Source organism: Castor canadensis, chromosome 11, assembly GCF_047511655.1.
Source record: "Castor canadensis chromosome 11, mCasCan1.hap1v2, whole genome shotgun sequence".
NCBI classification, from domain to species: domain Eukaryota; kingdom Metazoa; phylum Chordata; class Mammalia; order Rodentia; family Castoridae; genus Castor; species Castor canadensis.
In genome coordinates this window covers 135,053,447-135,069,050 of record NC_133396.1, presented here as the reverse complement: position 1 = coordinate 135,069,050, position 15,604 = coordinate 135,053,447, and the positions used below count along the sequence as shown (strand labels likewise).

At 33.1% G+C, this 15,604-nt stretch overlaps 1 protein-coding gene across 8 annotated transcripts in view; it reads right to left on the bottom strand.

Moving 5' to 3' along the window:
* The window catches only part of Kcnt2 (potassium sodium-activated channel subfamily T member 2), a 363,205-nt gene that overhangs the window by 14,229 nt on the left and 333,372 nt on the right, over nucleotides 1–15,604 (bottom strand). For all 8 annotated transcript variants that reach the window (XM_074048756.1, XM_074048753.1, XM_074048759.1 and 5 more), the window contains one exon: nucleotides 4,703–4,787. In XM_074048756.1, the coding sequence (XP_073904857.1) occupies nucleotides 4,703–4,787 (85 nt within the window). The remainder of the gene's footprint in view (nucleotides 1–4,702; nucleotides 4,788–15,604) is intronic.

The window sequence follows — 15,604 nt, the reverse complement described above, 5'->3', positions numbered from 1 at the left end:
GGCATCTGGGCAGCCTGCCCTGAGACTCTCAGCTCACAGAAGCCTTGGAAAGTAAATGGGCAACCTTCCATTCTCCCCCAGACCAAAGAAATGAAAGCATCCCTTCCTAAGACAGTTGACTGGCTGAGTTTCATGGAGGCATCCAGGCATCCACGGCCACCCACTCGTGACACCAAAAAGTAGCCAAATAGCATTTTCTGAGTGTTTTTTTCCACGAAGGTCTTGGGAAGCAGGTGGGAAGCCCAGTCCACAGTTAGTTCTAGGTAATAGCTTGGCAAAACACCTGAGAAGGTTAACTGGAGGCACTGCTAAGCCACTACCTGTACAGTCCTTGAACACTTATGGCAACCTGATCAGGCCCATCAGTGTGGCATGGCCTGGTTACACAGGGGTAGCCCCACTCCTACACAGCTCTCAGAAACAGATGGCTTCCCCATCTCAGCTGGTGCTCTGGCTATATCTTAGCTGCATGGGCCTCCCAGATTAGCTACATCCTCACAGAAGCCACGGAATGTAACAATGCCATCTGTCGTCAAGTGCATGGTACCCAGATACTTCAGCTAACTTGCCCCATCCAAGAAAGCATCATGCCAGCTAACAGTAGAGTCCCCTACAACCCCATCAGCCTAAGCTTATGACACTCACAGTCATTACCAACATTGATTAAAACTGAAGAAGCTATATAGACACTTCTAATGTGCCACCCAGAATCAAAGTGAACACAGAGTGCCCACTGATACCCTAGGAGCCCTCTCCAGAACAAAATATTTTTCTATGAAAGTCTTGTCAAAAATAACAAGATGATAAAATTACTTCAAACAACTGACTCCAGTTGCACAAATATCAATTTATAGAGGTAAGCATGAAAATCAAAGTGTCAGAACACCTGCAAAGCAACACAGTAACACTAGCAAGACACCCCAAAGAAAAGAACTTGTTGTCTGATAAAGAATTTGAATAATGATTTTAAGGAAACTCAATGAGATAAGAGAATAATGACAAAATTTAATGACATGAAGAAGACAATTTATGATCTAAATGAGAAATTTGAAAAAGACTGGGATAATAAAAAAAGAAACAGACAAATCTTGGAGTTACAGATCTTAATAAATGAAACAAAAAATAAATAGTTAAAAGCCTCAATAGTAGATAGATCAAACAGAAGAAAGAATTTCTAAAGGAAGGCAGTTTTTTGCCAATCAGAAAGAAGAAAGAAGGAGGGAAGGAAGGAAGAAGGGAGGGAGGGAGGAAGGGGCAGAGGAGCAGAGAAGGGGAGGGAGAGATGGAGGGAGGAGGAGAGAGGAAATGAAGCCTACAAGACTTGTGGTAGACCAGTAAGTGACTAAACATTTGCATTATTTTTGCTACATAAGAATCTTGTGAAAGACGTGTACCTTTAGGTCCATGAATGTCAAACAACTCCTAAGAGATTGGACTAAAACGAAGGTCCTTACAAACATGCTATAGTCAAGCTGTTAAAAATATAAGACAAATAGTAAATTTCAAAAAGATTAAGAGAAAAGCATGAAGATATACATAAAAGAATGTCCACTGGACTAAAAGCAGACTTTTCATCAGAAATTTAACAGCCAGGAGAGAATGGGATAAGTGCAGTATCCTTTAAAATACATTGAAAGAAAAAGAAAAAAAAAACCTGCCAATCAAGACTGCTATAACAAATAAAGCTACTTTTCAGAATAAAAGAGACTTTCCAAGCCAAGCAAAAACTGAAGGAATTCATCATCACTGGATCAACTCTAGAAGAAATGTTTAAGGGAGGCTACAGTGGAAAGGAAAGGGTGGCAAATACGTCACGTGAACATGCAGCAGTAAGAAACTCATTACTCAGCAGATACACAAAAGAGAAAGAGAACAGAATAAAAACTTACCAACATAGATGACTATCAGATTAGAAAGATGAACAAGAGTGGACAAAAAGAGAAAAGGATATACAAAACAGCCAGAAAAAAGGAAAAGTGACAAAAGCGTCTTTACTTATGCATAATAAGATTGAATGTAAACAGATTAACTCCCCCAATTAAAACACTTAGACTGGCTGAATGTATTTTTTTTTAAAAAACTTAACATATTTTTCCTGTAAGAAACTCACTTCACCAGTAAAGACATACATTGACTGAAAGGGAAGAGAAAGAAAACATAAATCAAAGACTAGATATACGTAATAGATGTACTTCACAGACCTTAAGTCAACAACTCTATATAGAGACAAAGAATACCACTATATAATGATAAAATGATCAGTTCAGCAAGAGAAAATAATAATTATATATAGATATATATGTATGTATATTATATTTTCAAAGCTGAAGCACCTAATCACATAAACCAATCATTATTAGCTATAAAAGGAAAACCAGATGGTAGTACAGTAGACCTCAACATCCTAGGACCAATGAGCAGATCACCCAGCCAAAACCAAAATTGACAAAAACTTTGACTTAGGTTACACTATATATTAAATTAAGCTAATGGACATGTACAGAACATTTATCCAACAGCTGCAGAATATACATTATTCTCATCAACACATGGAATGTTCTCAAAGAGGGATCATATATTAGGTCAAAAATGAAACCTCAAAAGAATTTCAAAAAATGAAATCATAGCAGGTATCTTCTCTCACCACAAAGGGATAAAATAAGAAATCACCAAGGGGAAACTCCCGAATTTGTACCAGGTACACGTTCACCAGCTGATGAATAATAGGGGACCAGGCTGATGAAGAGTAAGTAATAGAGGGGGTTAATCTGAGTAAAGTATGCTATAAAAATGTGTGAAACACCAGGGTGAAATCCCTCAAGCAATCAATATACACTTAAAAGTTGCAGGACAGGAAGGTAAAACAGGTCCTCACAGGAGAGGGTACTGTGAGAGGTGGAGAAGGTAAATAGAGCTGGTAAAGGAGAGTGAATATGGTTTATGTAATTTGTGTGTACATGTATTAAAGTTGAACAATTAGAATAAAATTACTAATAATAAAATAGAAAAATTACACTAAAAATTGGCTTATAAAAATTTCTTGAAACAAATAAAAATGGGGATATAGTATAGCAAAACCATGTGGAATCTGGCAAAAGTAGAATCATGAGAGAAATTTATAAGAATAAATGCCTACATCAAAAAACAGGCAGGCATGATGGACCACACCTGTAACCCCAGCAATTCAAGAGGCTGAAGCAGGAGGATGGTGAATTTAAGGTCAGCTTGGGTATGTAGTGAGACCCTCTCTTAAAAATAAATACATTCATGAATAAAATAAAAGATTTTGAATAAATAACCCAATGATTCAACTGAAGCTATGAGAAAAGCAAGAATAAACCAAACTCACGTTAGTGGGAGGAAATAAATAATCAAGACTATAGGAAAAATAAACTAAATAGAAACTAAAAAAAATAGTAAATGGTCAAAGAAATGAATGACATGCAAGACGGTCTTTAAATTCTTTGCATTATATTAGCTTTAATTTTAAACCATTTGCTTGGATCCATTTTATGCTCCGCATCACAAAATGTTCTCACGCCTGCTAATCTCTGACCTCACTTCTTATTTTCCTGACTACAGATAGAAATGCATCCTGTGAACCTAACACTCACCAAGACTTTTGGAACACTGGCATGTGTCTCATGTCAGCAATGCCATCTGGAGTAAGCGACCTTGGGTGACCTTCTTCTGATCTAGCCCAGGATAGACCCATGCTCCTGAAGGTAGATTCTCCTAAGGGATTTCTGTCCCAGGCTTACACTAATGCCTTGCCAAAGTACTCTCTAAATTGTTACTACTTTCTTGCTCAGGTATATCTAAACCATGATCTATAAAGTTGTGTTTGAGCTCTTCATTTTGTCATTTAAGGCCCTTTTAGAGTCAATCTAATTTGTGTTTCCAATCTTATGTGTAACTACTTAATAACAGAAATGCTAAAACAGAAACAACAGTCAAACTGCCAACTGAAACAGTATTTCCCATGTAATTCTTCTAATTAAGACATTTCCCCTATTCTGGAATGCCCTCACTTTCCATCAACCCTATTCCTATCTACTCTTTAGACTTTAGCTCATATCTTACATCTTTTGTAATCTGACTCCCAATAATGTATTTCCTTGAATTTAGGAAAGCACTGTCTCACCTGATGTTCAATTTATTCATGGCAAAGTCATCTTACATATTGTCACACACTTCTTTAGGCTCACTTATGTTAATTAAGCAGTTTATGTCAGGGAAAGTGTCTTGGTGAGGTCTACATCATGTCTTTGCAGCAATCTTATTATTATTGGCAATATACAATGCATGTTTTCCAATGAATCAAATTCTTCTCAGAGACCTTTTCCTAATGTGTTTGACCTATTTTACTTTGGATCTTAGGAAGTTTAAGGTAATTGGAACTAGATGATATAGAGTTTTCAGGTTTTCCTTGAAGCCGTACTCTTATTATTTCACTGATTTTCTCCTATTTCTTCAAATATGTATCAAGGAATACAAATCATTATTTCCTTATATTAAACTCCTTTTCAGCAATCTTGCCTGTTTTACAACACAACAAATGAACTTTTTCAAAAATGATACACAGACTTTTAAGCATTCATATCACAAGAAAACCAAGGGACTATAATAGTAAAGATAAAATATGAAGTTAAATTAGTTTTCTAAAAACATATGCCAAATGTGAGATAGGAGATCAACTTACACAACATCATTCAGCTCAAGCCTGGTATCTGGAGATGGGTTTATCAGGATATAGGACAGAGTGCTTTGATGATCATTCATTTCATCTAGAAGATAAATAAATACCAAGTTTGTTATACCACTTACAGAAAATTATAGGAATTATGGTATATTACCTAATGTTCAAACCATGAAGCTGTCAAGAACCTGCTATAGTGTTGCCCAAAGTACAACTGTATACATAAGTTTGGCTATTTCAAATTACTATCATTGGAAATATCTCACAGGTATCCATTTTTTTGTTCAAATAGATGATAAAAATAAAGCAACTTATTCTGTTCAGAAGAACCACAGTTAGTCTATCCTTTACTTTGTTACCCCAAAAGTATTTATATTAAAAAAATAGATGGACAAGGGTTTACTTGATTTATCATGCTTTCCCAATTATTAAAAATAATTGTGGTTAGCAATAATCATCCTAGAAAGGAATGTTCATATAGAAAATTCTTTAAAAAATCATCTAATTACATTGTTTTAAAAGTGTGATAGAAGTGTGTCTAAAAAGGTTGAAAGTCCTAGCTATGTTTGATTTCATTACATGATACACCTGATATTTTATCTGATAAATTCTTTTATTTTTTGTTTTATTTATTTATTTATAAATTTTTTATTATGATATATTCATTATACAAGGGGATTCATACTGACAATTCCAATTAGACTTACATTGTACATTATTTACATTGCCCCCATCATCTATTCCCCTCAACTCCCTCCCTGCCCCACTTAAAGCAATTGCAAGAGGTTTCTTAGTTCTGTTTTATATAGGTATAGGAAGTCCATCTACCATATACCATCACCTTAATCTCCTTCATTCACCCTCTCCCCTCCCTCTAGTACCCCCCCCACACATGCTATACCTCTTTTACAGTCCTGATTTTCATTATTAATATTAAAGTTGATGTCCAAAGGAGTTCCCAACTTTGGACTTTACTTTGGTCCACTTAACCCCTTTCCCCTTTACTTCCTACTTCCCATTTTTCAACAGCTTTCAATATATATCCTTATATCCTCTACCTTCACATCTTTTGTTATGCATTATTCTATTTGCAGAATAAGAAGAATTCTGTGGAACAGAATCTAACCATTAATTTTCAGGGAATTATATTATTAAATCACTGTCTTTTGTTCTAAAGCAATATGCACTGTTAAAATAGAAGGCTGTGTCCTCTGAAAACATCCTCAGGCTGCAAGGTTGGAGAGCTAACTTGGCATTATATAAGTGCTATGGCTTGGGTATAGCTTTCCTGTGTCCTCAAGGGTTCATATGTTGGAAGTGGTGAATCGTAGAAAGGTCCAACCTAATGGGAGATCACTGGAGGCCATCCCTCAGAAGGGACTGATATAGTTCCCTCAGTTGATTTTCACCCTATCAAGTTGTTCTAACAGAGCAAGATTAAACCCCTACCTATGCTTCCTGGCTTCCTGTCTCCCCTTGTGATCTTTCTGACTCCTCTGCAATCTACAATAATGTGACATAGATAAATTGATGGAGCTGCCCAATGTTGCACTTTCTGCCTTGAAACGTGTACATTAAATAAACTTCTTATCTTTATAAAGTACCCAAAGAACCTTAAGTATTGTTTTATAATAATGGAAAAATGGGCTAATACAGTAAGGCATTGAAAAAATGCAAACAACTTTAGAGTCACAATTTTTTAGATTCCAAAAATATCATAAAATTCAAATGTAAAGCAATGTGCATACCTTCTTCAATAAACGTAATTCTTATCAAAGATAGTTTTTTGCTTATAAGGATACTCTGGACCACAGCATCCTTTAAGCGACTACACTTGCATATAAGCATAACTTCTGAAAAAAGTATTAGGCTTTGCATTTTGATCAAAAAATTCTCAAAGTAAGAAAAAAAATTCTCAAAGTAAATTTCTTATCAACAGAGATATATCAATACCTAAATAACTGTATTAAACAAAGATCTGAACTTGATAAACAATTTCTTGCTGTGGAATACATGTTATTTTCACAAAAAAATGTTTACCATTATGTTCATCTGACTAAAAGCCTATCACTTTCATATGAAAGACAATATTTGCTGGTAAACTATTTCATGTTGATATGCTAAAGTACTTTAAAATCTGTAAATAAAAATGTTATCTTACAAGGCAGATACATTGCAGGATAATTGAACCTACTACAAGTTTGTCAATAAAACTTATAATCATCTCATCAAATTTATATTCAAATAAACTAATATATTAATTGGCCTTCTATGGAATAAATATTAAAAAATTGTGTCCTGCCATCAGGTTAGGGTTGCCAGGCATGACACAAAATACCCAGTGAAATTTAAACTACAGGGAAACAACTTTTTAACATAAATATGTTCCGATGATTACATGTGACATCCTAAAAATATTTTTCTGAAATTCAAATGCCACTGGGAATCCAGTGTTTTTATTTGCTAAATCTAGTACCTAGGAACAGAGGGTTAACTCAACTGGAGGGAGCTTGGAATTCCAATAGTACATAGCAATGTTTACTTCAAACATGGTAAAATTTTAATGTAAAGCATATCTTATTGATATAAGATTATCAGGATCATTTCTCTCTGTGAAAAGGACCTTTAATTCATGTTTTTTTTTTTTTTGAGAAATTCTCCTTTTGTGTGACTTTTCACAATTGCTATTCGAAGGAACTAAGATTGAATTGACAGCATTCTATGGAAACTAAGCCATAATTCTATGCATGACAATAGGTCTATTAGAAAATCCTTGTATCATTTACCCTATGTACAACTTGACATCTTATGAACAATGGCATTGTGAGCTGTGATATAAGGGGACAATTTAACAGACGACTTCTTCCTCATTACTAATACCCAAACTTTCTCCTTGATTATTAACAGGATATTAACTTTATTTTTGTTTCTGGAATCAATCTGAAATCCAGTAATAACTAGGTTTGCTTGTTATAAATGTAATAAAAATTGTCAGGAAAATTAAGAATTTCCCAAGGTATTATATATAATTATTATGCCAATGTTTTGTTTTGCTCAATTAGCCTATTTTATTCATCATAGTGAACCTTTTAATTTTTCCACAGGCTGTAGGAAGTGTAGCAAACATTTTGGTAATGTGCTGAATTCAAAGATTGTATAAGTTTTAAGTCAAGACATGACATAGTTGAGATCACAGTCAGAACCAGTCAGTCCCAGTTTCTGTCCTCACCCCACAATGACTGTTTCCAGGGAAGCAGAATGGCTTATTTTTTAATTTAGGTTAAAAGAAGTTGCTGAGTTCAAAACCATTCCTTTTTTCTCTTTCATGTCTGCCTTGCTCGTTAGTTAATTTTGACCTGATTGGTCTCCATCAGGCTTTTCTTTGCAAGCTTTTGTCTCTGTGACTTTGTACTTAGGAATTAATGAGGGGAAAAATTTTAAAGTCTATTGTAGTTACATATCAGACATATATTAAACACCAGTTTCTATCAGCTGTAACTATGGTTTTTATGTCTCTATTATTCTTTATTTGTGGTTATATTTTAGATTTTTCTTAATTCTGTGAGGGGAAATTTGTTAGGTTTGCTATATTACTGACCTTGGCAAACACCCAAATTGATCAAAAATATCTGTACCAAAAATATAATATACTTGCTGAATAAAATACTTTTGTTTTTGGTAAATTTGCTTTTATCAACTACAGAATCAAGATTCTATTTCCTACCCAACAAAAATGTGGACTAAAGTGATCTTTTATGAATATTAGTATTTACTGTGCTCCTGAGACCTAAACCTGACCTTAGGAAATTGAAAAGCACCATGTCATTTAAATTACTGTCAATGAAATTTTTGATTGAACAACAACCTAATTCTTTATAAAACTATTCTTAGGACACATTTTTAGAAATATAACAGAACTTTACTGTTAAAAGACATTATATAGGGCAAAATTCAAGGATTACTAGTAGTCTTTACACAGAAACTTGTTTTACTATATTAAGTAGTATATAGAATTATTCAGTGAAAATAATCAAATAGCAATTATTCTGCTTAGAGTAGCTCATATAAATAGATCATACTGGAAAGGAAAGGTCTGACTTGTGAGTCTCATTCCACAAAGGTGAATTTCTTTTTTACTTTTTTCTTTATTTTGTTTAATCTTAAATTTTCATATTGAAATATTTTAAGAGGATTTTAGAAAAAGGGAATCCAACTGAGTAAAAAGGAAATTTAAATATTGCATATACTTTTGTATATAATGATTAAATAATACTTCTTTTATGGACCAAAGTGTGCTGCCCTCCACATTGCCACACTGAACACATGACTACCGAAGTGACTATGTTTAGACTAAAGCATTAAGAGGCAATTCTGTAAGATGAGATGGTGACTGTGGGACACCTCCTTATTCAATGGGACTAGTTTCCTTGTATGGCATCAAGAGCACACACACAGAGAAACACTCATGTGAAGACACTGAGAAGGCCATCTGCAGGAGAAGAGATGAAGGCCAAGGAAAATGCTAAACCTTAGGGCATCTTGTTCATGGACTTCCAGGCTCCATAATGGAGAAAACAAACCTCAGTAGTGTAGGGCACTTGGTTTGTGATATTCTGATACGACTTCATAGTGGACCAACATACCTTCTGAACTAATATCCATTACGTTAGCCATAATCAAAAAAGATCTCCTGCAACATAGAGGTGTAACTGAGAGTCTAGCTAAGAACAAAGACTCTCAAACCAAATGGCCTGCATTGAAATTCTGCCTCCACCAATGACTCATTCTGAGATACTGGGGGAATTATTTACTTTCAGTCTCAGTGTGCTCACTTTCCTTACTTGTAAAATGCGAACAGTAATAGTGTTAGCCCCAGGCTTGCTGCCATAGTTAAATTATAAATTGTATCAGATACTATGAAAAACTGCAAGATGAACGTATAAATTATAAATAAAGTTTTATTTATGTTGTGATATGAAGGTGGTGGCCTGAAAGGCAGGAAAGCTGCATCCAAAACCAAAGACAACAGCAACTAGGATAGCCAGAGATAGCTTGGTTTAAAGTCTAAGAAAACAGCACTTAGGCAAATGAGTCAAACAAATACCAGATCCCACAACAGCTATATGGACCTTGATCAGAAGTTTGAATTTTATTTTAAATGAAATGAGAAGTCATTTAAAATTTGTCAGAGGTGGCAATGGATTGGAAGCATGATCTAATTTTTCTATTAAAGATATCATTTTTTCCTGGGGAAATGATCTCTAGAAGGGGTCAGGTTTACAATTTGAATTATTAGGTGGCTATTTTCAAACAGAAACATAGGTGAGGGATCATGGTACTTGGGAATAACAAAAATGGAGGTAGGGAAAGAAAGAGATATAGAGGAGAGAGAGGAGAGAGAGGAGAGAGAGAGAGAGAGAAGAGTAGAGGGAAATAGTTCTAAAATGGGAGATACAACAGGTGACATTTTTTATATTTATTCCAGGTTTACTATTTCTTTTGTCTACATTCAAGTTTGCACCAAGCATTATTTCATTCTGTCTTAGTAACTTTCTTTAACAGTTTTTCACAATGCAGATCTGTTATTAACAGATTCAGTAATTATCTAAAAATGTCTTTATTTGCTTTCTCTTTATAAAAGTGTTATGTATAGAGTTCTAGGTAGACTATTTTTTTCAATACTCTAAAGACATCTTACCATGGATTTTTTTAATTTGCAAAGTATTTTAAACAAGAAATCTGTTGGCATTTTCTATTATTCTTTATTTACAGAATGTTTTATCTCTCTGGCTCCTTTTGAGGTGTTTATTTTGTATGAGGTATCTTGGAAATTTTTTTTTAATATTTACATTGCTTGAATAGAAATTTAAGTCTTGGATTTTAGGTAGTGTTTTCACCAAATTTGGAAAAAATTGACTTTTATTTCTTCAAACATGCATTCTCTTCTCTCTTTCTGGGAGTCCACCTGCATGTGTATTATATAATTTGATGTTGTTCCACTGGTAAGTAACACTATTTTGTTTAAGGTTTCCTCCAATCCCACTCTCTATACTGTATTTTGGATAATCTCTTTTTATGGACTTTTGCTCATAGATATCGTCTATGGTAGCTATTCTGATGTTACTATGATTCAAAATTTCATTTTCAATCAATTATGCATGTTTAGAAGGTTCATTTTAGTCTTGTATTTCTTCACTGAATCACTGTAACCTATTTTCCACTACATCAAGAACATAGAATACATTTTAATAGCCACTTTGATATCATGCTTTCTGTATCTGTTTCTAGTGGTTAACTCTTATACTGGCTGTGGGTCATATTTCTTTGAGTTTGTCTTCTTAACTTCTAGCCTGTAACAAATTAACTCATTTGTCTCCTTTCCCTCTGGGCACAGTTACATTTTACCTGTTGTGCAATAAATGCACACTATTGTTTCATATTTTCATAGTTATTTGAAAGCATAAATAATGGCCAGAATTAGCACTTTATACATTTAGAAAACTCATTCTCTGATCCCTCCCTGGCTATTTATATTCAACTTATAATGAAAAGTTAAAAGTAAAAAGTTCACTAAGGTAGTTAACTTTTTTCATAGTGACAAAAATACTTTATTTAAATTGGCCATACTTTTCTTACTCACATACCAAAATACAATAATGAATTTCCACTTGTAGACATAAAATATAAGGACATTTAAGTGTGATTAAGTTGATGGTAATGAATAATGCAAATATATTGCTATTCTTAAAAAAACCAATGTTCTAAAAGGATTACAGCCCCTAGAAGGATGTCACAACTCCATTAAACAAAACTATAGATTTAATGAATGGGGATCTGGAAAATCCATTGCCCAAACATTTTCATTTACAATAAATGATGAACTCATCATTTACCATCTTCAAAGCCTTTAGCACTTTATCTACTAAGAAAACAACTTTGTTTGTTCTACTAATGTTTTATGGACAGAATGAAATTATTAAAACTCAACCTTTGTTTCTGAATGCAACATTACGAAAATGGACCAGTTCTAAAAATACAGAAAATTCAAAATTGCCATTTTCTGGGAATCTGTACTGATAGTATATTTACTACATATTAATATTGTGTACCCATCTACTTGAGGAAAGGTAAACTATATTTCTCAAAACAACAGTAAAAATCCAGAGCTAATTTCCTTGAAAGAATAAATCAGTGGTGAATTGGCTAGAGTAACCTGGGATACATATATTATTTCTTTTTAGTAAAAATATTGTGAGAAATTTTAGAGGAAACATTATAGTGCTTATACTCCACTTGGTAATTTGTTTTGGGATAAATCTGTGAGGAAATTTATATTTCAGGAGAAAAGGACCTGACATACTCATTCAGATTTGGAGGAACTTTTCACTTAAAAAAATCATGAAAATCATCAGTGAGTTATCAAAATCTGAAAATAGAAGATAATGTTCTATTATTACCACCATCATTACTAACACTTTCATAACAATCCTTTCTTGTTATTTTTGCTTATTTCATTTCTGCCAAAAAAAAAAAAAAAAGGATAATGGCTAAGAACTAAATCATTACACAATATGTTTTTTTTTTTTTTTTTTTTTTTGGCAGTAGTGGGGTTTTAACTCAGGGTCTTTACCTTTAGCCACTCCACCAGCCCTATTTTTTTTTTTTTTTTTTTTTTTTGGTGAGGGATTTTTTGAGATAGGGTCTCATGAACTATTTGCCCAGGCTGGCTTGGAACCGCGATCCTCCTGATCTCTACCTCCCGAGTAGCTAGGATTACAGGCATGAGCCACTGGTGATCGGTTAAAATATAAGTTCTAGGTCAATCTGTCACTTTTTCAGGCAAATTATAAATTTACAAAGAAGTCCTTCTGATGGATATAATAAGATATGCACTTACTAATGATGTCTTAGTTATTACTACTATTAGTGACATTTATTCTTTAAAAAGATTTCTTTTACCCTCCTTTTGGCATTACTTATTTTACAAACATAACAGTTCATGTTAAAATTGGCTAACACCTGTAGTAGCATTCACATCAGAAAGAATAATTTTACAATTTATTCTATAAAAGTACTTGCCATTCTATGAACTACTCATTAAGAATCTGCCAATGAATATGAGACCCATTCTAAATAAATCATTGAGGAATAATGCCAGTTGATAGAAGTAAGAAAATTCTTCATGAACATTTCAGAAGGAAATGTTCTTCATGAACAATGAATGTTTTGACAATTGTACTAAAAATTTAAAAACATAATAAGAAGTAAGCAATTTTTGTAGACTGTGACTTTAACTATTTTGCCAAAGCACAGAACTTTTCAAATTTCTTAAGGGGACAGATGTGTCTCAGAACTGAATTCTTCAGATTTAAAAAGTAATACAGGTCATGTCATGCACATTATCCTCAGCAAAGTCTGAAGCAGCAGACAAATTCATATCTGTGTAGCAAAACAAATAAATGTTCATAAAAGTGGGATGAGTAAAAGATTCAAAGAGTTTCTAACCATTTGGATCAGCTTCCAAAGAAATTTTAGTGCTAAAATTATATAAAATCATGGCTTATCAGAAATTTGGGATTTTGGAGTTCTACCTAAGGTATTGTGTACTTGTAATCTAATCAAAATCACTTGGACTTTTGTTTTTTTCTTTATCTTAGATGATACATAGTTGGGTATTTTTAATTATTTCAACCTAATCTGTGGAGTCAGATCCTATATGAGAAAATGTTGAGAAAGACTTAAAGGGAGTATTAAACTTGCCAGAAGGTTCACAGTTCCAATCCCTTCTCTGTCTTAATCACCTTGGGTAAAGCTCTAAATGTCTCAAAGACTTTTTTGCTTCTCTCATCAGGCAAACAAAGTGTGCCTCTAGTATTTCTCAGTGGAGAGCTGTCATGTTATATTGTGTAACACAGGTAGAAAAATCTTACCCTTAAGGTCTTCCTTCTAGAATTTATCTTCACTATTTCACCAACTGTCAAATTATTCAGAATTATAAAGCATTAACTTCTATAGCCTTAAGTCACAAATTTTCAAAAATTACTGAGACAAGTTTTATAAACTTGGGACTGCTGAACCACTTTTAAAGCCTGATCATATTTACTGCTATTAACATAAAAAGACTAAGAGTTCTCTCGAATTTTAATTCCTGAAGTTATTAGGACACATAAAAATGACATCAAGTAATCCCAGGTCCAGTATTTTATATAACTCATACCTTTACATTAAAAAAAAATTTAGTAAAGGAAATATAATCTGGAAATAATTGTTACAGTAGTTATTAAAGTGTTGGCTTCTCTACGATATTAGGGACAACTTGTATTTTAAAGTTAAATGCCTCAGTTTGAGAAGAATCAACTTAGAATGTAACACATTCGCACATGGAAGAAACGCTAGGAATCTCTCTGTATAGCTATTCTTATCTCAACTAGCAAAAATGCTTTATTTTTCTTATTATTGCTTATACTCTCTCTTCAACAAAATTAGAGATAAGGGAAGAACAGTTTCTGCCTGGAAGCGAGGGGGTGGGGGGGAGAGGGAGGAGGCGGGGGAAAGGGGGAGAAATGGCCCAAACATTGTATGCTCATATGAATAAATGAAAAAAAAAGATAAATGCCAATTGTTTGAAAGAAAATATTATCAGTTTAGTCATTTTTAAAAGTGTAAGTATTTTTAAGTGTAGTCATGATTTGTGTGCTGTTTCAGATAAAGTTAGTTTTTCTGTACACAGTATAAAAATAAAATTTCAAATATGTCACTTCTAAACCAGTGTCAATAGTAAACAAAAGTAAACAATAGTGAAAATGACAGTCAAATTATACTGATAGCACCAAAGGAAAAAATCTAACCTTAGAAAGAAATAGCTGTACTTAATATACATATATAAAACAATGTTATTTATATATAAGTATCAGACATTAAGAAATGTCTATAAAAATTGACTTAAGAAATAAATGGTTCATGGTAAATGGCTCTTGAGTACAACTACAGATTGTCAATCTTAAAATTATAAGGTACAATGAGATATCAATGTTTTTTTAACCTATTAGATTGATAAAATATCCAGAGTCTGACAACACATTCTGTTGACAAAGTTTTGATAAAATGGATTCTCTCCTACTTTGTTGGTACAAGAACACAATAGTATACACTAAGGAAGGAAATTTGGACAGTACGCAAAATTACATATATATGCACATATGTATATAAATTTAATTTTTGATTGAGTTATCTCACCTTTAGAAATCTATTCCAAAGACCTTGGAAAAAATGTACAAAATTATGTATGCTATAAGCCCATCATTGCAATTCTATTTATAATCATAAAAGACATAAGGAGCTAGTACTTTCAAATAATCGACTATTAAGCAGCCATAAAAAGAAACAAGGATTAGTTCTATATTCTGAATATTCAGTGATCTCCTGAATGTACTGTCAATTAAAAGAAGTAACATGGAAAACAGAACGTACACTAACATCACTACTTTTAAAATTATGTTTTAAGAAAAGGTCCAATAAGCCATATTTTTAAATATCAGGTTGCCTATGGAGGAAAGAATAGGTTGTGTGGTGGTAAGAGGGACAGATATAAATTTCTTTGTATGGGCCTTGTGTTGAGTTTTGGGGAACTATGTAAATAGTGTGCATAATTATAAAATGGTTTTAATCTTAGAAAAAGTAACCCTAAACATTGACAATAAAGAGAGGCTAAATTTATATCCAGTTGGTGGTGTAACCACACTAAGGATAATTATTCCAAGCTTTAAAATAGGATAAGGTTATGCCTTTAAGACTGTATCTTAAAAAATTTATAAGTAAAAATAAAATACACATTTTAGCAATTATATTGCTGATATTAGAATTGTATTATTAGTCTGAGACTTTTGTACATTGTGAAAAAAAATA